The 21,151-nt window shown below is 47.4% G+C and overlaps 1 protein-coding gene and 1 long non-coding RNA gene across 4 annotated transcripts; both read left to right on the forward strand.

Annotated features, from left to right (window-relative positions):
- The first annotated feature begins 4 nt into the window (after positions 1 to 4).
- On the forward strand, positions 5 to 15,546 carry SFT2D1 (SFT2 domain containing 1). 3 transcript variants are annotated; one of them, XM_049695163.1, is made up of 9 exons: positions 66 to 158; positions 943 to 1,054; positions 7,516 to 7,602; positions 8,181 to 8,263; positions 9,395 to 9,476; positions 10,420 to 10,455; positions 11,829 to 11,887; positions 13,397 to 13,426; positions 15,014 to 15,546. In XM_049695163.1, the coding sequence occupies exons 2-9, from the start codon at positions 1,052 to 1,054 to the stop codon at positions 15,051 to 15,053; spliced, it is 420 nt and encodes a 139-aa protein (XP_049551120.1). In that variant the 5' UTR covers positions 66 to 158; positions 943 to 1,051; the 3' UTR covers positions 15,054 to 15,546. The 3 variants fall into 3 exon arrangements, with proteins under 3 accessions (XP_004278908.1, XP_049551120.1, XP_049551121.1); XM_049695164.1 differs by having other exon boundaries at positions 943 to 1,032; XM_004278860.3 differs by lacking the exon at positions 943 to 1,054 and having other exon boundaries at positions 5 to 158.
- Positions 15,547 to 16,403: 857 nt separating this feature from the next.
- Positions 16,404 to 20,954, forward strand: LOC117196266 (uncharacterized). Its single transcript, XR_004476373.2, has 2 exons — positions 16,404 to 18,618; positions 18,715 to 20,954. It is a non-coding gene; the product is annotated as an uncharacterized LOC117196266 (long non-coding RNA).
- Positions 20,955 to 21,151: the final 197 nt, after the last annotated feature.

A 21,151-nucleotide genomic window follows, 5' to 3' on the forward strand; every position in this document is an offset into this window, starting at 1 on the left:
AAGCGGGCTACCCGGACTTCCGGTCGACCCCAAGAGTTTCCGGTCCCGGGTTTCTCGGCGGGCGAGAAGGGCGGTTGCGGCCCAGGAGCAGGGCCATGGATAAGCTTCGGCGAGTCCTGAGCGGCCAGGACGACGAGGAGCAGGGCCTGACTGCACAGGTAGGGAGCCTGCCTCCGGCCTCTGGGGTGAACGTGTGTTGGGGCGGGGCCGCGGAGCGTGGGCAGCGGGCCGCTTCTACCTGCAGAGGTGATGCGGGAGGGCGCCACGGGCCTCCCGGGAAGAACTTTGGGCGCTTTCCAGGTTTCCATGTAGTCTACAGAAGCTCACTTTGAGACCCCCCCCACCCCCAATTTGGCCTTGCGACTCTCAGGAACGTACTTCGCTGCATGTCTTCCTTTCCCAGATAACCCATTTGCCCCCACGCTGCTCTCCCCCAGCCTCCGCTTGGTTTTCTGCGCCTGGTGTGGACTTTGAACTCGGGCTGGCAGCGCAGTAGCTGTGCGGGTACTCGTCCTGCCAGCTGCATAAGCTGAAATCTTAAAGCTTCGTTGCATCTGTTAGATCCTGGAATTAAGTGAGGTGTTGTGAGTGTATGTTTTTTGGAAGGAGGGAGACTGGAGGGAGAAAAAAAAAACAACACAGGTTATTGAGAAGTGAAATAATACTGAATGAAAAGTTGTCAGTTGAGCCCTCATAAGCGTTTTTTTTAAAAAACAATCCTTGTCTGCGTAGTTTACCCACGAGACTTGAAAAGGGTTACTTCCTTTAAAAAGAGGGATAAAAATAGTGCGGGAGGAACTGCTTTGTAAGTATCTTTGTCATTTGCATGCAAATTCTTGCCTGCCTGTCACAGAAGTGGAACATTTAAAATGAAACGGTATTACATAAGGACCTTTCATTTGTCCCTTCTCTTGTCCTAACTTCCTTCCTTGTTATAAACAGCACCTCTTGTGAACAGGATTCTGGACTAGTCTGAGGGTTCAGAGACTGAAAGCCAGGCATCTGCTCTAACCAGTTTGGCGAATCGTAATGGTAATACAAGAACCCATAAATGGTAATATGAGAAACGTCCATTAGGCAGCAATGGCTTACCCAGCTCATTTATTTATTTTATTTTATTTTAATTGTTTTATAAATTTATTTATTTTATTTTATTTTTGGCTGCGTGGGGTCTTCTTTGCTGCGCACGGGCTTTCTCTAGTTGTGGCGAGCGGGACTACTCCTCTTTGCAGTGTGCGGGCTCCTCATTGTGGTGGTTTCTCTTGTTGAGCATGGGCTCTAGGCGCGCGGGCTTCAGTAGTTGTGGCACGTGGGCTTAGTAGTTGTGGTGTGCGGGCTCATTAGTTGTGGCTCGCGGGCTCAGTAGTTGTGGCTCACGGGTTCTAGAGTGCAGGCTCAGTAGTTGTGGTGCACGGGCTTAGTTGCTCTGTGGCATGTGGGATCTTCCCAGACCAGGGATCGAACCTGTGTCCCCTGCATTGGCAGGCGGATTCTTAACCACTGTGCCACCAGGGAAGCCCCCAGCTCATTTATTAAACCACTGTTTTATGCTTCACGTTATGCTTTAGGTCTGTGCTATACAAACAGTAGCCTTAGCGACATGTGGCTATTTAAATTTAAGTTAAATAAAATTTAAAATTCCTTTCTCAGCCATACCAACCACGTTTTAGGTGTTGGGTGGGCAAGTAAGTTAGTGGCTGATGCATAGGACAGTACATGCTTGGGGCATTCCATTGCAGAAAGTCCTGTTAGACGGAGCTGCTCTAAACCTTGGGGGCGTGAAGGTGGTGGTGCCACTTCTCTTGAGCCCACTCTCTAGAGGGGAGAAAAATTATGTAGAGAAGTCATTGACCAAAGATTGGAGTGATTGACTGGAGTGGACAAGTGCATTGAGTTCAGAAGAGGTGATCATTTATTCATTCAACAAATATTTTGGCGCCTGCATATGTTTGGCTCTGTTCAAGATGCTGGTGTTATAACAGTGACCAAAAGAAAGGCCTCCCCTACATGGAACTTACATTTTAATTGGGGAAAACAGTTAATAAACAAGTAAATATAAAAGTATGTCAGCCAGTGATAAGTGCCATGGAAGAAGGTAAAGCAGGTGGATGAGGTTGGGATCATCTTGTTGTGTTGGATGGTCAGGGAAGATGTGTCTGTTAGGGTGACATTACAGCATAGATCTGAAGAGCACTGGGATATCTGGGTAACCTGTACAAGTAAATATCTCCCAACTCATGCAAATATAGATCCTGAGAACAGGCTCAGCACGTTCAAGACCCGTAAAGAGGCCTCAGGGTGTCTGGAGCCAAGGGCCAGGGAAGCGGGAAGGTGGGAGGTGGGCTCCAGGTCATGTGGGGTGTTGCAGGACACAGTAAGGACTTCAGCCTTTACTCTGAGTGTGCTGAGGAGCTGTTGGGTTTTGAGCAGAGCGGGCATGTGACTGCCTTGGATTTTAAAGGGTCGCCCTGGCTGGTCTGTGGAGAACAGACTGCAGGGGCAAGAGTGGCAGCTGGAACCTGGTCAGAGGACTAGGGTAGTGGTCCTGGGAAGAGACCTGGGTCAGGGAGGTGGGAGTGACGGTGGCTTAAAGTGAGAGTGGCCAGGCTCTGTAAATGGTCCGAGTGCAGAGCTGACGGGCTGGGTGTGAGAGTGCTGCTGGAGGGGCCCGGGTGCCTCTGGTTTTGACCTGAGCCGCTGGAGAGATGGAGTCGCCCTTGACTGGGACATGGAAGGCGCACGCTGGGGGGTCATCTGGATGTTGAGTGAGATGCCAGCTAGCATCTGAGTGCAGGTTCTAGAGCTCATGGGAGGAAGTACTTGAGATAACCAAGGGATTGTGGGTAAGTAGAAAAGGGAGAAGGCCCAGGGTTTGACCTCTGGAGCTTTCAGGGAGGAGCTCAGGAGACTGGGAACCTGGAGAGGGCCAGGTCCTGGCAGAGACGAGCTCAGCAGCTCAAGCAGAGCCACAAATGAAGGGGCTAATTCAGCTGCAGATCACTTCCTGCGATGTAACCAGCCCGGCGCTAAAACCAGGGACGGGGTGGTGATCTGGGGTCTCATGGGGCAGCGAAGGCCTGGGGTCAGGCAGTTTTATGGACTCTGAGGTCGGGGGAGGAGGGCGATTGGGAGGGCTGAGGGGGATGAGTCAGGAGGAGTGTGTCCGCTGTTGGACAGGGAGCTCTCCTAAGGGCCTCAGACAAAGAGCCTCGGGGCTGGGGGTGCAGGGAGGTGAAAGGGCAGGACCAGCCGCTGTCCTTGCCTGCAGCTCCTCTCAGGGGCTGTGGGCCCGGCAGCTTCCCCCACATGCCTTTTGTTTTTTTTTTTTTTTTTTGCGGTACGTGGGCCTCTCACTGCTGTGGCCTCTCCCGTTGCGGAGCACAGGCTCCGGACGCGCAGGCTCAGCGGCCATGGCTCACGGGCCCGGCCGCTCCGTGGCACGTGGGATCTTCCCGGACCGGGGCACGAACCCGTGTCCCCTGCATCGGCAGGCGGACTCCCAACCACTGCGCCACCAGGGAAGCCCCCCCCCCCGCGCCTTTTAACGAAGAGCCAGGCCCTCACCCCGCACTTAGCACCCAGGAGTACCCAGTAGGTATTTGTTGAGTGAATCAGTGAATGACTGACTGAGCAGAGGCTGGAGGGTGAAGTCAGGCTTTTTGTCTGTTTAAGATGGAAGAGGCTTACGCGTGTTCACAGGTTGATGGAAGGGGGTCTCCGCAAGAATGTGGTTCACTGTTGTACACGGGGAGAAAAGCCAGCTGTGTCGGTTCCCTGGGACGTCAGGGGGCTTGGCCTCTGAAGCAGGGCGGCCACGTTGGCCTTTGCCCCTGTGCTGTGGTCCGGGGCCAGGAAGGGAGGGTGAGTGTTCCTAGGGTGAGCTTGGTGTTTGGCAACAGCAAGCGGTGCAGGGCATCCCCACGGGGCTTCCGTGTTCTGTGGGAAATAGAGGCAGTGTGTCTGCTGACTGGGGAGGTGCCAGGGCAGGAACTGGAGGTTGAAATGGAGGTGGGTTGGCAGGGTCAGGGGGTGACAGTGAGAAGGCAGGTCCGTGTGACTCCACCCAGAGGAAAAGGAAGGAGGGCTTGAGTCATGCCAGGGTTTTGCTGGTGGATAGAGCAGAAAGGGAACTTGCGCTTTTGTATTGAAGTAAAGGAGGGGATAAAGGGGCCCGAGAGGCTGCGAAGCATCCAGGCAGGAGCCCTTGAATCAGTGCCCTGGGGAGGATGTCGCAGCTGGAGAGCAGTGTGGCCTGGACTTGGAGTGATTTCGGGGAGTGCGAGTCCCAGGGTCTCTGAGTGGAGGGGAGAGCAGAGGCTGTCGGAGAGGAGAGAGTGAGGAACAGAAAGGCTGGGCTGTCAACGTGCATGTAGAAAGCACCCGAGACTCTGCTAGGATCTGGGGCAGGACCTGTGGTCGGGGCTGCTGAATGAGAGAGGATGCCTGGGAGAGCGGTGGGTGACGGCGATGAGGAGCCTCTGAGTAGGGGAGGGGACCCCTGGGGAGGTGGGTCAGGACCGCACTGGAGGGGCCGTGGGCGCCTGCTTCTGTGCTCGCTGTCCTCTCGTCTTTATCTCATCGTCCACCACTGTCTCTGGAGGAGCAGTTCTAGGAATTGCATGTATGCGGTGGTTGCCTTTATTCGAGTGGTGGTGGCCCGGGAGCCAGGCCCAGGTGCCCACGCTGTTCCCTTGTGATGGTGTCCTTCTCCTTCCGGCTTCTCCATCCCCTAGGAAGGCAGCTCGTATCTGTGCCATGGGTTCATTCATTCACCTGTAATGTTGGTGCTGTGGTGAAGACGTTTTCCTCCATTGTTTTCAACTTCTTTTTTTAATAAGTTCTGGTTCCAGGTGAGGTTGATTTATTGCAGCAGGAAGAGGGCACCGGCGAATGGGAGAGTCTCTCCTGCTCTCACGAGGTTTATTCTTGGCTTCCTCTTCCTTTGATAACAAATAAGTAAAATAACTGGTGGCCACTTCAATGTGTGTTTCTTTGCTAAGACTAAATTTACAAGATCAGAATAGTTGCTGGTTTTGGTGGGCTCCTTCCTGATCCCGTTGGACAAGCACGTCACACCTACAAGCACATGTTAACGCGGGTCTGCGGGGTCAGGGCTCCCTCCGTCTCCCTCATGGACAGGGCAGTGCCTGGTTTTCTTGCATGGTGGGCACTGTATCATTTTCCCAATTGGGAGTTAGGGAATCTGTGATTTGTTTCTGTATCCTGGGCAATCTGAGGGGCTTGCGACAGGTCATTTGCTTGTGGATCAAATTTACAAATGGAAAGAATTTGTTACATGTTTCGATTTAAAGATCACTTGGCTGATGGTAATGAGAGGAAAAATATCTACTATTTATACAAATGACTCTGCTTAATACTGAGTTGAACTTAAGAACAATGGGGTGATTGAAACTTGTAAAGGAAGTAAAAACAGATGCTTCTTCTACTCTCATAAGTCCTCACGTCATCGTGTATTCGCACTGACCACTTAGAAACCCTGCTTACTTAGGGTACCGTTTCTCCTTTTTTACAAACCAGTAGATTCCCGGTGCGACACGCAGTCTTCAGGGTTTATTCTGTGCTATGTGTATTCTACCTAATCAGATAAAAATGAAATTTAGATGTTTTTATAGGCAGGTTCATTCTTTGTTTAAAAAACAGTGATCAGTTTTAGTATAAACAGATGACATTGCTGGAAACAAGAATGTCTGTGGATTAAAGCAGATTTTAAAAAATATTTAAAATGTGTTCAAAAGTGATGGATGTTACATTGACAGAATCTTTAGTTGTTTTTATCTGCTTTTCATGCTGCATAAGGATTCACAGATCAATCTATTGAGGTAAGGAATTTTGAGCTTTTGCATATAGAACTTTGTATTTTTGCATCATTATTCTTGAAAATACATTATAAGCATGTGGTCTTTTAAGTATATGATAATGCAAGTTAATAATAATTTTGGAATATAAATCCTTATTGTATATTTCTAGTTTCTTGAAACATCTGTTGTTGATACTTTTTCAGCCTTGTTGGGAAAATGAGTTTTAATGGTGTACTTAGTAATGTAAATGTGTACTTACCATTTGCAACAATGTAGATGGACCTAGAGAGTATTAAGCTTAATGAAGAGAAAGACAAATACTGTATGTTATTGCTTATATGTGGAATCTAAAAAATAAAACAAATGTGTATAACAGAACAGAAGGAGACTCACAGATACAGAGAACAAACTAGTGGTTACCAGTGGGGAGAGAAGGGGGAGGGGCAATATAGGAGGAGGGGATTAAGAGATACAAACTGGTGTGTATAAAATAGCTAAGCAGCTGAGATGTACAGCACAAGGAAATATCCCCGTTATTTTGTAGTAACCTTAAAGGGAATATAATTTATAAAAATATTGAATCACTGTGCTGTACAGCTGAAACTAATGTAATATTTAAATAATATAATAATATTGTTAGTACTTCAGTTACACTGTACTTCAGTGAAAGGAAATGTGTGCTTAATCGTTACTGTGTGCCGCATCATAGTGTGACGTGTGTGGAGTGCGGCCCTGTATAATCTGGTTGGAGTCCACGTGACATGCGGGGATGTTGTCCCCCTGCAGCTGATTCGCGTGCGTTCCAAAGTGCGTTTCTAATAACGGTTGTGAGGACGCCAGGGCTTCCGTGACTTGTAGCTGAGGTTGTCAGATGTGCCCCGTGGTAGACGCTGCGGGGGCTCCCCAGGTCCCAGTCACTGGGCGGACGTGCCCGCCGCCCTGCAGCTCACAGCTGTCCTCTTGTGCTCACGCTGTAGCTCCTGCAGCAGCCTGGGCCCTCCGCCCTCTGCCTGCAGCCAGCCACCAGCTGCTGGGAGGAGGGTTCCAGAAGGGCGGCCTGGCCTCAAGCGGCACAGACAGTGAGGTATGGTGTTCACTGAGCTCCAGCTGCAAGCAGGGCCTCACTTGTCCCTCCCCTTCTCTGTCCAGCTTCCCTCCCTTGCCTGAGGGCTCCCCCCGCCCGCCCCCAGAGAGGTTCCGGCAGGACAGTCCCCGTGTCAGGCTCTGCATGTAGGGACTTTGCCCAGATGCCCTCGGACATAGAGATGTTGAGAGAAGGTGTGTGTCTATGAGTCCACCTCAACACCTGTCAACATTTTGCCCGTCTTGTTTCATCTTTCCCCTACTTTTCAATCAATGAGTATTTTATAAGGTATCTCATAGCTTATGTCATTTCATCCACATCAGTGCTTCTCCTGTCCCTAACAGGTGAGAGCTTTCTAAAACCGTATAACACAATAATGCTGTTATCTCACCTGGCAAAGTTAACAGTGACTCCTCAGGACCGTCTCATTCCCAGACCTGTTGATATTCCCCTTTACGGCCATGGAATCGTAATGTTCTTAACACTACAATGTGCAGAGTAAAACAGATTCATTGTCTATATTAACATGAAGCTTTGCTTTAATGTAGTATAAAGCATCAGGTCGGCAAGTGATGATTTAAAAACACGTTCTGATTCCCCTTCTTTCCTCAGGTCCTGGACGCCTCGTCCCTCAGTTTCAACACCAGGCTGAAATGGTTTGCCATATGCTTCGCCAGTGGCATCGTCTTCTCTATTCTTGTGCGTTAAAGCTGTATGTTGCTCCGTAATTTCTATTTTGTGTGAGACTGATCATTCCATTTAGTCCCAACATGCAGTCCACTTTATCTGGACTGTTCTGATGGGACATATTTAGTCCCCTGAAATAAAGGGGTAGAGATCAATAAAAAGATGCAGAGATTAATATTTTGGGGGGTTTATGGATTGTTAAAATAATTTCATTTAAGAAAGATCAGTGTGTATTAGGAGAGTTGCAGTCAGTGATTTAGATGTGATTTAGATTTTTGACTTGCCATTTATAAGAAGAATACTTAAGTAGAGTGAGATTTACTCAGATGTATAAATAAAGTTATGTAATGGCTCATTTATATATACTTATATGCAAATAGGCAGAAGATTCAAATTAGCAAATAACATTGAAAATTAACTACTTTTTAAAAAACTATATAGAGACTGTATATTAACACATTTATACATGAACTTTATAATATATGTATATTCTATTATTACTGTTCTATTATTACTACAGTAGCACATTTATATTTTAATCTATTACAGTGGTAAAATTACTTTTAAATAACTATAATATCTTAACTCAGGGAACTGGATTACTGTGGCTTCCTGGTGGCATAAAGCTTTTTGCAGTGTTTTATACCCTTGGAAATATTGCTGCCTTAGCCAGGTATGTACAGAAGTTTGGCTTCTCAAAATATTTCATTTGCTATCATTATCAAAATTTTCTTTTCTAATAGGATATATTTCTGTAGATCTATACATACTGTGAATTCAAAATTTACATTCAGTCAATAGATACTTAGACTCCTGCTGTGTGCCAGCTGCCATCATAGAGTGTTCATGGTGAGAATAGCCAGCATTTGGAGGTACTTACTGTGTGCCAGGCCCTATCCTAAGTGTTCTGTGTCTGTCACCCCATTTGTGAGGTGGGCACTGTTATCAGCCCATCTTATAGCAGGGTGTAGTAGCATGGGGCGGGGGGGTCACTCCCCGGGGAGGTACCTAGTGAGGTGACCAGGCCTGGTTCCCACCCGAGAGTCCTCCGGAGCCCCGGCTTGTAGCTGCCTCGGCGAGGGGACCGTCAGATGCCCAGCCGACCAGCGGCGGAAGCAGATCGGGGGTGGCAGTGCCGGGCCCAGGAGTCGGACAGGGCCACACAGTGGCAGTGACTCTGAGGACTGTGCACTGGGCGCTCAGGGAGTCCCCCCCGGGGGCCTTGGGTGCATCTCTGGGGGAGTTGATGTCTGTTAGCGTAGTTGTCACGTTTACGAGCTCTCAGCTTTCAGAGGTGAGCTCCTGCCTCTTCAGGGACGTTCTGCATCAGAGGTGCTGCCCAGTGCAGAGGCGTGAGCCGTGGCCAAGCTCGGTCCCCTCTCCTGGGCTCGCCCCGATGCCCCTCCTCAGACTGCAGCCTGGAAGAGGCCTGAGGGCGCAGTTGCACACTTTTGCCCTTAGACAGTGCTTGTGGGGCTGTTCTCCCCGTTATGACAGGGAACGTGCGTAGAGGTGAGGAAGCAGTGGCTGAATTGGCACCAACGGAGAGCAGGCTGCCTTGTCAGCCTGGACCGGCTCAGCGGTCGCGCTCACCGGCACTGTGAGTGATTTGTGACAGGCGTTCCTGTGTCTCAGAAGACAAAAGGAGTAACGCTTCCTTCTAATGTTAAGGAGAAATGCAACAGACTCAGTGAGATTTTCTAATTAAACTAACATAGGATTTCTTTTCTTAAAAGTACTTATTTTTACACAGCCGGACAAGTTAATAGCTCCCTCTCTCATTTCTTTTATTTGTTTCAAATAGTACATGCTTTTTAATGGGACCCGTGAAACAACTGAAGAAAATGTTTGAAACAACGAGATTGCTTGCAACGATTGTTATGCTGGTAAGTAAATAATGATACTTTTAAAAAACTTTTTTCGAATTTTTTTTTTCTTTTTGCATTACTTTGTGAGGTACTAATGTTATAATTCTCTTGTTGAATATGACAGTCACATTCTTCAGGCTGTGTGTTTAAAGAGTTTGGATTTGTAGCATTACCTAAAATGATTGGCTGGGTGAATCCTGTTTTCTTTTGTGTATTCTAACAGTGTAGCTCTGTGTATTGCACGTGAAAATGAGAGCTGCATGTACTTCATTTTCAGGCCCCACGGAGCACCTTAATGGACCCCTGTGTGTACTTTCTGGAGGGTGGGCCTGGAAGACGGGTCACTTCTGGGTCCATATGAGGCTTCTCAGGGAGAGTTGGCTTAATTTTGGTGGCCTGTCACCTGGCCTTTGTCGCTCCCCCGTTGGACTGTTGCACAAATACCTAGGCCTCTGTCTCCACGCCTGCCCCACTGCTTTCCCTGCCTCTCCTCGTCTCTCCCCTGCCTCCTCTGGGGGACATAGCTGTGGAATGACAGTGCAGTCTTTCTGTGTGAAATCATTATAACAGGTTCCTTTGTAAAGCTAAGTAAAACAGAACTTACTGTACAGGAGCGGTTGTACTGAGTCCTGCGGTGGCGGCTTGAATTAGTAAACGTTAGCGCAAGCATTCATAAATCCATAACAACAGCTGCTGTCACTCTCATTCATTCTTGAAACAGTCTCTCTGTTGGCTTAGTCAACGGGTGATTTATTACGTGCTTTCAGTTTACCAAGGAATATATATTGCAGCAGTCACAGACTTTAATACTCAGGGAATATATAAGGACAGCTAGAGTAAGCGGTCTCATTAATTTTGTTCTCTAGTGTGTTACCATGCAAATGAATGCAGAATAGTGTATGCATTTTTGTTAAGCTTTGGAAAAGGCTCAAATTGACGATTTTTCTTTCCTTTCCTGTAGTTGTGTTTCATACTTACCCTGTGCGCTGCTCTTTGGGTAAGTTACCTCAACCATATCTGTTTTCTACTAACTGTGTGGCCCCTCACCAGGTAGACTGTCATCGCACCAAGGAGCTCAAAGTCTGGTTTCTTAAAACCCACCAAAGACTGGGTGTCCCTAAAACCTAGTTAACAGCTAGGCTTGCAGTGGATTCTGCCACCTAAAACAGACAGAAGTGAGCTCGTGCTTGCGTCCAGGTCAGACTGGCCCCTCTCTCAGGCCCAGGGCCGTGAGAGGCCCTCACTGAGGGTCTGCGTGCTCTGTCAGCTGTGCTGATAGCCTCGCTGTGCTGTGGCTCTAGGGTGGGGGGTGCATCGTGAGCATCAGGGTGTCCACACAGTGAGGAGAAAGGGCCGGAAAACAAACCCAAACAGATTAACACAGAGGGACAAAAGGACTTAAACTGTTCTTGCAGCACTTATGGATGAGGTGAACGGCTCCTCATTAGCCTTCAGAGAAGTTACTTTATTACAATTCAGTTCACTCGTCGGTGCTCCTGATTCTTCATTACGTTTGCTTATTGTTCCTTATCCACCTCCAAAGGGGTCTGAGGAGGTTCTTGAGCTCCCAAGAACACTGCGCACTTTAAAGAAGATGGGGTGGCATACGACACACTGCAGAAACGTTCATCAAAAATGTTTTGCTTTTAATTTTGATGATTTAAGGACCGGACTTTAGTTATGCAAGAATGCACTTAATACATCATTTCCCAGTGATAACTTAAAAGAATTTTCGTAAACAATCTTCGCATTTCCCTATGGAAAATTGATTTCTGGTTTGGAAAGGTCCAGCAGTCTGTTTATAAGCAGTAGATTAAAAATAAGTGAAAAAGTAAATAAATAAAAATTTAAAATAAAGATGGACAAGAAATTCTAAAAATAGATCATTTTAAAACAACTGTGGAAACTTTATCTTACATTATTCCAGAAGATCACAATAAAATACAATTTTAGTTCAAAAAATAACTCAAGAAAATGAACAAGTGTGAATGAGAAAGATACGTAAATTCCACATAGGATACAGATCTAATAACCAAGTGGGTATTTTAGAAAGGTTAACCTTGACTTAAAGGACCTAACATGAGAGAGATTTAATATTTTCGGCCTGTGCACATTTATTTCATTAATGTTTAATGCCATATACTTAGCAGCATTTGAATAAATGGAATCAGAGGATTCTAGAAAGAAGATACAATTTATAGATATGTAATTCTCAGATCTCCTGAATCTTAAATTTGTCATACTAGGATTTAATGAAACAAGTTGGAGCTATCGTTTATATTTTTGAAGGGGAGGAACTGAACTTGCTTGTGAAAAATATTTTTTAAAAAAATGTTTAACTCATTATTTCTTTGTCTTTGCTGTTGTCAGTGGCATAAGAAGGGGCTGGCCTTATTATTCTGCATATTGCAGTTCTTGTCAATGACCTGGTAAGTCTTACACTAAATAGAAAGTTAAAATTTCCTAAGCAGTGCCATGCATTTTGTTCTGAGCCTGTAAGCCTAGGAAGGTCATTGGCCTTTTACCGGGTCAGGTAAGCCTGTGCCTTGGAGGGGAAGGGCCTCCTGAGAGGTCAGGTGCCTGAGGTCTGCAGTGTGTCCTGGGGGGCCTAAATGTGGGAGAGCTGAGGAGAGTTGGGGGCTGTGCTTGCCCAGGCACACAGGGCTGCGTTCACTTCTCTAACGTGTGAAACAGAAATGCAGGAGGTGCCACACGAACCCTGAGGTCCAGGCCGAGCCACAGGATGAGCCCGAGGGCACGGCGGGGAACCACTCACTTTGCCTGGTATTGCTGAGCACCTGCCGAGTGAGTTCGTTCTGGTGCCGACTCCTCAGCGAGGCTGCTCTGCCCTTGCCTCTCCCTGAGGCGCCCTCCCCTCTGAGCGTTCAGTCACACCGTCCTTCCTGATCGCTCCCTCCCCAGGCCACGTTCAGGTCCTGGGCTGACGGCCCAGCGAATACGATTGAGTTGAATGTGCCCTCCTTGCACGCTCCCGCGTCAGACCAGAAAGGTGTTCTTCACGTACAAAATATTTCTACGAGTGTTTTTCCTTTTTCTTTAGAGCTCAGTCTTGTTTGCTTCCTTGCAATCGTCAGTAAACCCCTTCCTGACTTTGCTGTTTTAAATTTCTCCTTTTTGATATCACCCAATCTGAGATCAGTGGTTTTTGTTTTTTGTTTTTTGTTTTTTTGCGGTACGTGGGCCTCTCCCTGTTGTGGCCTCTCCCGTTGCGGAGCAGAGGCTCCGGACGCGCAGGCTCAGCGGCCATGGCTCACTGGTCCAGCCGCTCCACGGCATGTGGGATCTTCCCGGACTGGGGCACGAACCCGTGTCCCCTGCATCGGCAGGCAGACTCTGAACCGCTGCGCCACCAGGGAAGCCCCAGTCTTTGTTTTGATGCTGTTTCTACCTTTCCGCTGATGGAATGTCAACAGATGTTAAATGCAGTTCTCTGCATGTTACAAAAGAACCTTATGATGTTGTTTTACTCTTTTTCAGTGAAATGTGGAAAAATTTAAATCTTTGTTATTTTCTATTAATATGTTGCTTTTTATTGTTAATCTGTACTTAATGATTGCTTTATCCCTGAAGGAGAGTACAGTTTATTCTGTTATTTTATAGTTTTTATTTTTAAAAAATAACTTGAAAAGGGTAATACAACAGGCTTTTTATTACAGCAGGCTTCAGCAGGCATCAGAATCAGAGTTTTTTAAAAGCACATTGCTTACTGAGACGCAGTTTCTCATTCAGGAGGTGTGGGGGGGCAGGAATCTGCGTTTTTAACAAGTTCCCCGGTGATGCTGTATGCCGTCAAGGGTCATACTTTGAGAATCACTGTGCAATAGTCTACTGCTTCATTTTTTATGGTGTTAGAATATGGCCATTTGGCAAAAAGGAAAACATCATTCAGTTTCAACGTTCTTGAATTTTTCTTGCAGGTATAGTCTGTCGTACATCCCGTATGCAAGGTGAGCTTGTTTCAATTCTGTCTTGTTTCTGCTCCTCTAATGCTCTTTACACAGATATGTGAATTTTAGTAATTTTCATATTAAAATGTGATTTAAAAGGCTGATTTTGGTTGACTTTGTTCCCAGAAGGAAACTATTTTTTAAATGAGTGGAATAGAAGCTTGCCATATCAAGAAAAAACATGTTGAACAGATGTAACAGGTAGGCTAGGAGTGTACTTCTGATTTACCACCTGAACATTTGCAGTTAGTGAATTTTGGCAAGAGATTCTAGATCCTTCCGCAACTGCAAGTGTTCAGTAAATAGGATATGGAGACTTCAGCAAAAATAAATTCTACTTTAAAAAAAAAAGAAAGTTAATGAAAAAATGAATCTGATGTAGAAATGTTTGTTTTAAGCCAGTAGAAACATATTTATTCTGTATGTCAGGAGGTAATTGCCCTTTGTATAGCAAGAGGTAATTGCTGTTTTCTTGTATCTTTTCAGAGAAATGTACTAATTTAATTATGGAGGAAAAAACAAATACTTAATTGCAGTCTTAAATCTGACCGATTTGGAGGAATATTCTGTTGAGGCACAGCTTTGTTTCTTTGTGAAATTTGGAAACATAGGTTGCGTATGAAAAACAGCAGAATTGTATGCCTGATACGAACAGTGAAGGAAATTGATAGCAGTTCTATTTTTATTCAGTTTCAAATGGATGATTCTTTTTGATGAACACCTAAAAGGAGAAAAAGCAAAGCAGGGTCAACTAAAGGAGAGCAGGCTTAGAACAGGAGCGCAGAGGTAACTTGCCAGTCCTCAGGACCTTGGCTGGGAGAGCTCTTGCTGTTTCTCAACGAGGGGAAAAGGTGCCCCAAATGATGTCCACTGCAGTAGAGCTGGAGCTCACAGCCAGGGCAGGGCGTCTGGGCAGTGACCACCCTCCCCAGAAGTGTCGGGCCCTGCCCTTAAGAGCAGCATACAGTCTGTCCATACATCTCCAGTCTGTTGGTGCTCGCCTTAGCAGTCCGTATTCATATAACAACAGTTCAAACTAACTGTTGTGAAGAGACATGTGAAAGGCGAATGAGGTTTTTCACATGAATTTTTTTGGAATTCTTAGGGACACAGTTATAAACGTTCTGCTTTTTTTTTTTTAACATCTTTATTGGGGTATAATTGCTTTACAATGGTGTGCTCGTTTCTGCTTTATAACAAAGTGAATCAGTCATACATAAACATATGTTCCCATATGTCTTCCCTGCGTTCTGCTTTTTAAAATCCAGTTCATTGTTTCTTTTTAAAAATACTTTCGTTGTTTTGGGTATTTACATTTATTTCTTCATAATAAAATTAGCATATGTGTTGTTTAAGATTTTGAAATAAATAAATACCATTTTAGCAACTAACAAATTATTTCCATGTCTCAGTTCTTGATTTCAAGTGATATTCAACAAAGTTTTAATTATGGAAAGGTACTGGGGGTTCCGCTGAGTTCTGACGGGAAAAGGTGATCGTGTATTTGTCTCTCGGCAGGAATCTTTTTGCAAGTTCACTCTGGAGGCAGGTTATTATATTGTTTTTCCTCTTTTGTTTTTTCACCAGGGATGCAGTAATTAAATGCTGTTCTTCTTTGCTGAGTTAAAAATCAGAAACTCTTTGAAAAGACCATTTGAAAGCTGATGTTCTGTTTTTGGTGAAGTATACTTTTCCTGATACAGTAATCACTCCAAAAAAACAACTGCACTGACCATTTAAGACCATTTTGTATACTGATAAAAACTACATGCTAATTAAACTGTTAAATGCTTGTGATGTTAAATTCATTTTGTGTCATTAAGATGCTCTTCCAGAGATAAGGAGATTTTAATCATTGCCACTTGTAAATGATTTTTAGCCAGTTTTTTTAATGTTTTCTAAACAGCATCTGAGATGTGTATATTTAATGGTAAACCTATGCTGCAAGATATATTCAGCTTTTTTGGTGGTTTTAAAATGTCTACATTTTAAAAATATCTTATTAAAATAAAAACTTTAAATGTGAAATTTTTTATAAGCTAAAAATTGCTAATTATATGTAATAAAAATAATATATAAATCTTTATAATTTTGAAATAAACCCACACTTGGGAAAAACATTTTCTTGATCAAATTTATGTTTTAAGTGGGTGGTACATTGATTCAGTTGAATAAAATTTAGTTTGGGCATTTATGCAATCTTTCTGCAGAAAAACGAGTAGGATACAATCTCTGTCCTAATAATGGGGCTGAGCACAAGTCTGTGAAGGATGAGAGGCCGAGTAACAGTGAAAGCGTTTATCCATCAGTGTGCTGTTCAGGGTGCGAGCCCGGACACAGAGCCGGCCAGGACGGCCGCCCGAGGAGGCGGGCAGGCGGGGCGGAGCAGAGGAGCGAGGAGGGCTGACCGGAGCAGAGGAGCGAGGAGGGCTGACCGGAGCAGAGGAGCGAGGAGGGCTGACCGGAGCAGAGGAGCGAGGAGGGCTGACCGGAGCAGAGGAGCAAGGAGGGCTGACCGGCCAGGTTGGGTCGGGGAAGCCGGCCGAGAGGAAGGAGCCGGGCCGCCGAGGAGGGAGACCCTGCGTGGCCTGCGCCAGCTCGTCTGCAGGGAAATGGCCCGGGCCCGGTGCCGGCACCACACCTCCCTGGGCAGAGGGAAGGCGGCCTCGGTGAGGAGAGCGGGGGAGGACGGGCTCCTGGGAGGGTGCGGGAGAAGGACTTGCTGAGTCGGTGAGGGGTCTGCTGGGGACCAGCACGAGGGCTGGGCTGGTGAGCAGAGAGCAGACACAGCCCGTCCTGGACGGGGTCCTCGTCTCCAGTCGAGCCCACGGTTGGAGTCATGCTTTAGAGCCACGTGTCCGCAGAGCCGACTGGAAGCCCGTTGCTGTGTGGGTGCAGAGGATCCCGGGACGGTACAGAGCAGCTTCGGGTGAAGACGTGCTCCGTGGAGGTGGGGCGTGGCCTCGGGACGGGGGGTGGGGGGGGGAGGGTCACTGAGTCCGCTGAGATGGTGCAGGAGGGAGGGACAGAGCCCTGAGACAGCCGGGCTGCGGCCCCTTGGAGCTCTCCGGCTTCACGGGGACCCTCTGTCCAGCCAGGCGGCAGCAGTACAGATGCTCCTGGCGTCCCCCCCGTAGCTGCTCCGTGTCCCCCTACAGGGGGTGGGGGGACAGTTCAGTGAGCTTCAGAGCCTGTTGGCCTGGGTGGGACACGGTGCACGTGTGACCCCTGCAGGAAGGGACGGCGTCCGAGGTCTGCCCGCGCCGCGCTGGGCCCTGCCTTGCGTGGAAGTGCGGACCAGTCTCTCGTTACTTGCAGAATTCCTCGTCAGACTACTTGCGGCAGCCCTTCGGCAGGGGGGGTCCCCCTTGGGAGGGGGCCTGTCGTGGTCGGAGGTCCGATCCACAGCAGGATCATCGCCAGAGCGGCCCTCACCTCCGGGTCACCGCTGGCCCTGCGGCCAGCCGGCAGCGCGCACGGAGAGCACGGCGGCCCGGGCACCTGCCTGCGCCTCCCTCTCGGCCTCCCCGAGAGCAATTCGTGCTGCTGCGGTCCCCTGGCGGGTCCCTGGGGAGGCTCCCCTCGTCCCCACACGTATGCAAACCTTAGAGTTCCTGTGTCCCATCGCTTTTGCCAGCTCCTCAAAGGCACTCCCCCCGAAGTTACAATCTGCCGTAACCCCTGAGGGGCCTCCGCTTGAGGCCGCGGCAGCCGTCAGGAGGGGAAGCGGGGCTCGGTGACCTTCACCAAGACTGCCCGCAGCTTGGCCACCCTTTGGAGGACAGCGTGTCTCGAGCGTGGGGTGGCCCTCCCACGTCTGGCTATTCGAGCTTGGACAAGGTGCTTACCTCTGTCAGCTTCCATTTCCTCATCTCAAGAAAATGTCTAAACATGGGGTTCTACCGGTGTTTCCCTGGCAGGACGGCTGGAAGGAATAAAGGAGTGAGCAGTGCCTGGCGGCAGCCTTCTATACACGGACCATTCAGAAAGCCTGTGGGCATCTGTTGGAAAGGCTGCTTTACACTCATCTCTGCGAGCCTTTGGGACACAGTGCATTGTACCCGAGGGGCCCCAGAGTGACCCTCAGGACTGCGGGAGGGGACGCCCAGCCCCACAGGCCCGAGGGCGTCAGGATCGCCGTTTAGGAGCTTCCGCGGGAAGCGGTGCCAAGGGTGTCCTGCTGGAAATGGCAGCGATGACAGGGCTTTGGGGCGGCCTCTCAGGTCCTGGGGCGTCAGTGGCTGGCGTCCAGTCAGGAACTGGGCTGGGAGATGACGGGCCCCGTGTGGCAGTGTCCACAGAGGACCCGTGGGGGTCTGGGAGAAGGACCCGCACCGCAGTCGGGGTGGAGCAGGGCGAAGAGACAGCAGCTCCTGTTTGCAGATCCTTCATCTTCTCTCTCCCCGACTCGTGTGACCCGGGAAGATGGGGACTTTGCTCTGTTCTTCTCTTCCAGTGGTAATTAAGCCATCTCTTGACATATGAACTAGCCGTGAAAACATCTGCAAGGTCATTTAAAATCACGGTCTGCTTCTACAAAGCCGCTTTAAGCCTGTCGTTGCACCTGCAGTGCTGGATTGGGGGTACGGGACACGCACGGGAGTCGCGGCCCACGTGGGACTGTCCGCGTTAAAGAGCGCCGTCCTCAGTGGCCTTCTCGCCATCCTTAATTTAGGCACTTTTCTTTCAAGTGAATTATTTAAGGAACAGCTTACAGCGAGATGCTTTTGTGGGGTGAGGAAGCACATCACGCCACCTGCCTCTCGTGGAGACTGTCTAGTGCTTGTGTTTAACGTGTCATGGGGTGCGTGGAGGTGAGCAGGGGTGCAGTCACACAGAAGGGTTCCGCCCTGAGAAAGCACGCTCACCTGCGGGTAATGTGGGCGGCGAGGCCCCAGTGAGGCACACCTGCCCAGGTGACGGCAGTGGTGCCTCCACAGGGCCGCTCGGACCACTGCTCTTCTGTCCTCCACCCGCATTTCTTTCACTCCACCAGGACTGCAGCCACCTAACTTCATTTCTCCATTCCCGGAAGCATCTGCTGGCCTGGGGTTTCTAAGAAAGCGTTCATCTGCACACACGTTTCAAGCACAGGATAAATAAGACTTACAGCTGCTGCTTCTCCCTGCCCTATGGGAAGACTCTAAGTACATTTCATACATCTAAAAACCTGAGCTTTGCAAGAAAAAGGGGTAATATAAACTGAAGGCGTATCATTTTTAATAGTACAGCTTGTGACTTTTCTTCCTGTGTGATCTCATGTTTTTACTTGCTTCCCTTTTTTCTAGGTTGTTACAAGAAGGAACCAAGTATTAAGTTTTGCTTTCAATGGAGGACATGATGATGGTGATGGTTGGCGACATCAGAGAGGTGTTCCTTGTGCCGCCTGGCAGGCAGTGTAGCAGTTCTCAGTGTGGCCCAGGCCAGCGACATGCCTGGGCGTCCCGGAGACCCTTTCAGGGTCCACTTTGGTAATTACCCCGACACTGCACTGTTCACTCTACCGTGAGTGCACAGCGGAGTCACGAGGCTGTGGGCGTGCGATTGCACAGGGATGGAGCACAGAGCCCGCCACTCATCTCTGACTTGTTTTAGAAAATACTATTTTCATTAAATGTATTAGTAAACATTTTTTTTAAAGTCTCGGTTTAAATTCTTTTTTTTTTTTTAAATCCTTAAGCCAACTATTTTTTTTATCATTAAGTTATTTTTGGCTGTGTTGGGTCTTCGTTGCTGCGCGCGGGCTTTCTCTAGTTGTGGCGAGCGGGGGCTACTCTTTGGTGTGGTGCGTGGGCTTCTCACTGCAGTGGCTTCTCTTGTTGCGGAGCATGGGCTCTAGGCACACGGGCTTCAGTAGTTGTGGCTCGTGGGCTCTAGAGCGCAGGCTCAGTCGTGGCTCGCGGGCTTAGTTGCTCCGCGGCATGTGGGATCTTCCCGGACCACCGCTCGAACCCGTGTCCCCTTCATTGGCAGGCGGATTCTCAACCACTGCGCCACCAGGGAAGCCCCTCGGTTTAAATTCTTAACAAGGTTAACATCAGTAGATAGAGGCCACAGAACAGAAGCTCTTTGGGTCCTGAGAGTGTAAAGCGGTCTTGAGACCCACTGGCGCTGAGTGGTGAGCGTGCTTTGGGCTCTCACTCCCTGGACGGGTATCGCCCCCGCCATGCTCTGGGGCTATTTGGGTAAACCTTCGTTTCTTCATCTGTAAAATGCAAGTGTTACTGCTGCTTCTCTCATAAGACTCTCAAGAGGTTTCAATGCAGTAATCTCGATAAAGCAGATTATTATCTTAATGATGGGAAAAAAGAAAGACTAAAGCAAATAATATCTGAACAATTTCCTAAATGTTTTCTACTCGCGAAGGCTTTCACAGTAACAGACCAGTGTCACAAGGAAAAATGGAGGTGTTTTCCAGTTATTGGCCAAATTCTCTATGTCTCAGTAATAAAATAGGATTTTTAAAACTAGAATGAGCTTTCCACATTTTAAAATTCAGATTTAGTTTTAGTTCTAGATGTTGGATCTAGAACATTTACTTCTCGCTCTATTAAGTAAAATGCTTTGAATTAAAATATAGAAATGGAAAGAGGGTGTAACTGGAAAAATAAGATTGATTTATTTTCCTTTTTGAAATTTTTCTGAACATTGAAGTATATGCCCTAGTAGAACCAAGAACCTAAAACATTAATGAGGAAAATGAAACATTTCTTGAAATAATGGCTAATTTCCTGGTATTATGGTGCGATCACTGGCTGTAATTTAATCAACTTGTAACTCTGTGGTGATGACCAGTTGATCACACATGTCTGTGTGATAAAGAGCACACGTCCATTTTGGATGTATCTGTGGGGTCCAGGTGTGAAGTGGGAGCATGTCTACAGCCATGATTTGCAGAGCAGGGTCATCATACCACAGCCTCCATAATTTTCAGTTCAGTTTCAAACCTGTGGACCAGTAACCCTCTATAGTTTTACTTGGGATATACTCCTGGATGTGCTCTTCTTGGTATTTTATTTTAATGATTGAAATATTTTCTGCATTTATTTGACTCATCCTGGAAATACTTTAAAGGGTTGTTACAGTGAAAAGTCTTTCTCCATACACTGACTCTGCTGCAATAGTAGAAAAACTTACCATTAATTTCCAAACAGTGGAAAAGTATTGTCCTTGTTTGTTTGAAATTTGAAAATAGAATAAACATAATTTGCAAATTAAATATCATAAGTACACACTGTGGACAGTTCAAATGCATGTATTTGATTTTTCCTTTCAAATTAACAAGCTTATTTGAAATAGTAAACTTCACACCCTCGAGGTGAAATGTAATCATCGTGTTTTTCGGAGATCAACTCTTTCTGATGATCCCAGAAACATGTTTGTGCAACTGATAAGCTTACCACAGTATTCTAGTGCTAAGTTGTACTATTTAATATATAAACAGTTTATCCCCAATGTTGTGTTCTGGGCTTGTTATGCAAAATCCTATGTAAATTACGAATTAAATTGTACTATATTTCTTGACTAATCCCTTTTCCATCTGAACGTAAGTTTGGCAGTCTTCTCCTGGTGTGACCTGCCTCACTGGTAACTGTCACCGGCTAGCAACTCAACCAAACAGAATGTGTAAGTGGATTCTTTAACAGCCAGCTGCCCGTGACAGTGCCGAGACCCGTGCTGTCTTCCCAGGCTCCCTCCCAGGCCCTTGCTGGGGTTTCTAGTTTC

The sequence above is a fragment of the Orcinus orca genome, chromosome 12 (genome assembly GCF_937001465.1).
Source record: "Orcinus orca chromosome 12, mOrcOrc1.1, whole genome shotgun sequence".
In the NCBI taxonomy this organism is placed as follows: Eukaryota; Metazoa; Chordata; class Mammalia; order Artiodactyla; family Delphinidae; genus Orcinus; species Orcinus orca.

Excerpts from the sequence above, each read along its gene's own strand:
- SFT2D1 (XM_004278860.3), top strand. The coding sequence starts at position 96 with ATGGATAAGCTTCGGCGAGTCCTGAGCGGCCAGGACGACGAGGAGCAG. Across the intron at positions 9,477-10,419 it reads TTGCAACGATTGTTATGCTG|TTGTGTTTCATACTTACCCT; the intron begins GTAAGTAAATAA and ends CCTTTCCTGTAG. Across the intron at positions 11,888-13,396 it reads CAGTTCTTGTCAATGACCTG|GTATAGTCTGTCGTACATCC; the intron begins GTAAGTCTTACA and ends TTTTTCTTGCAG.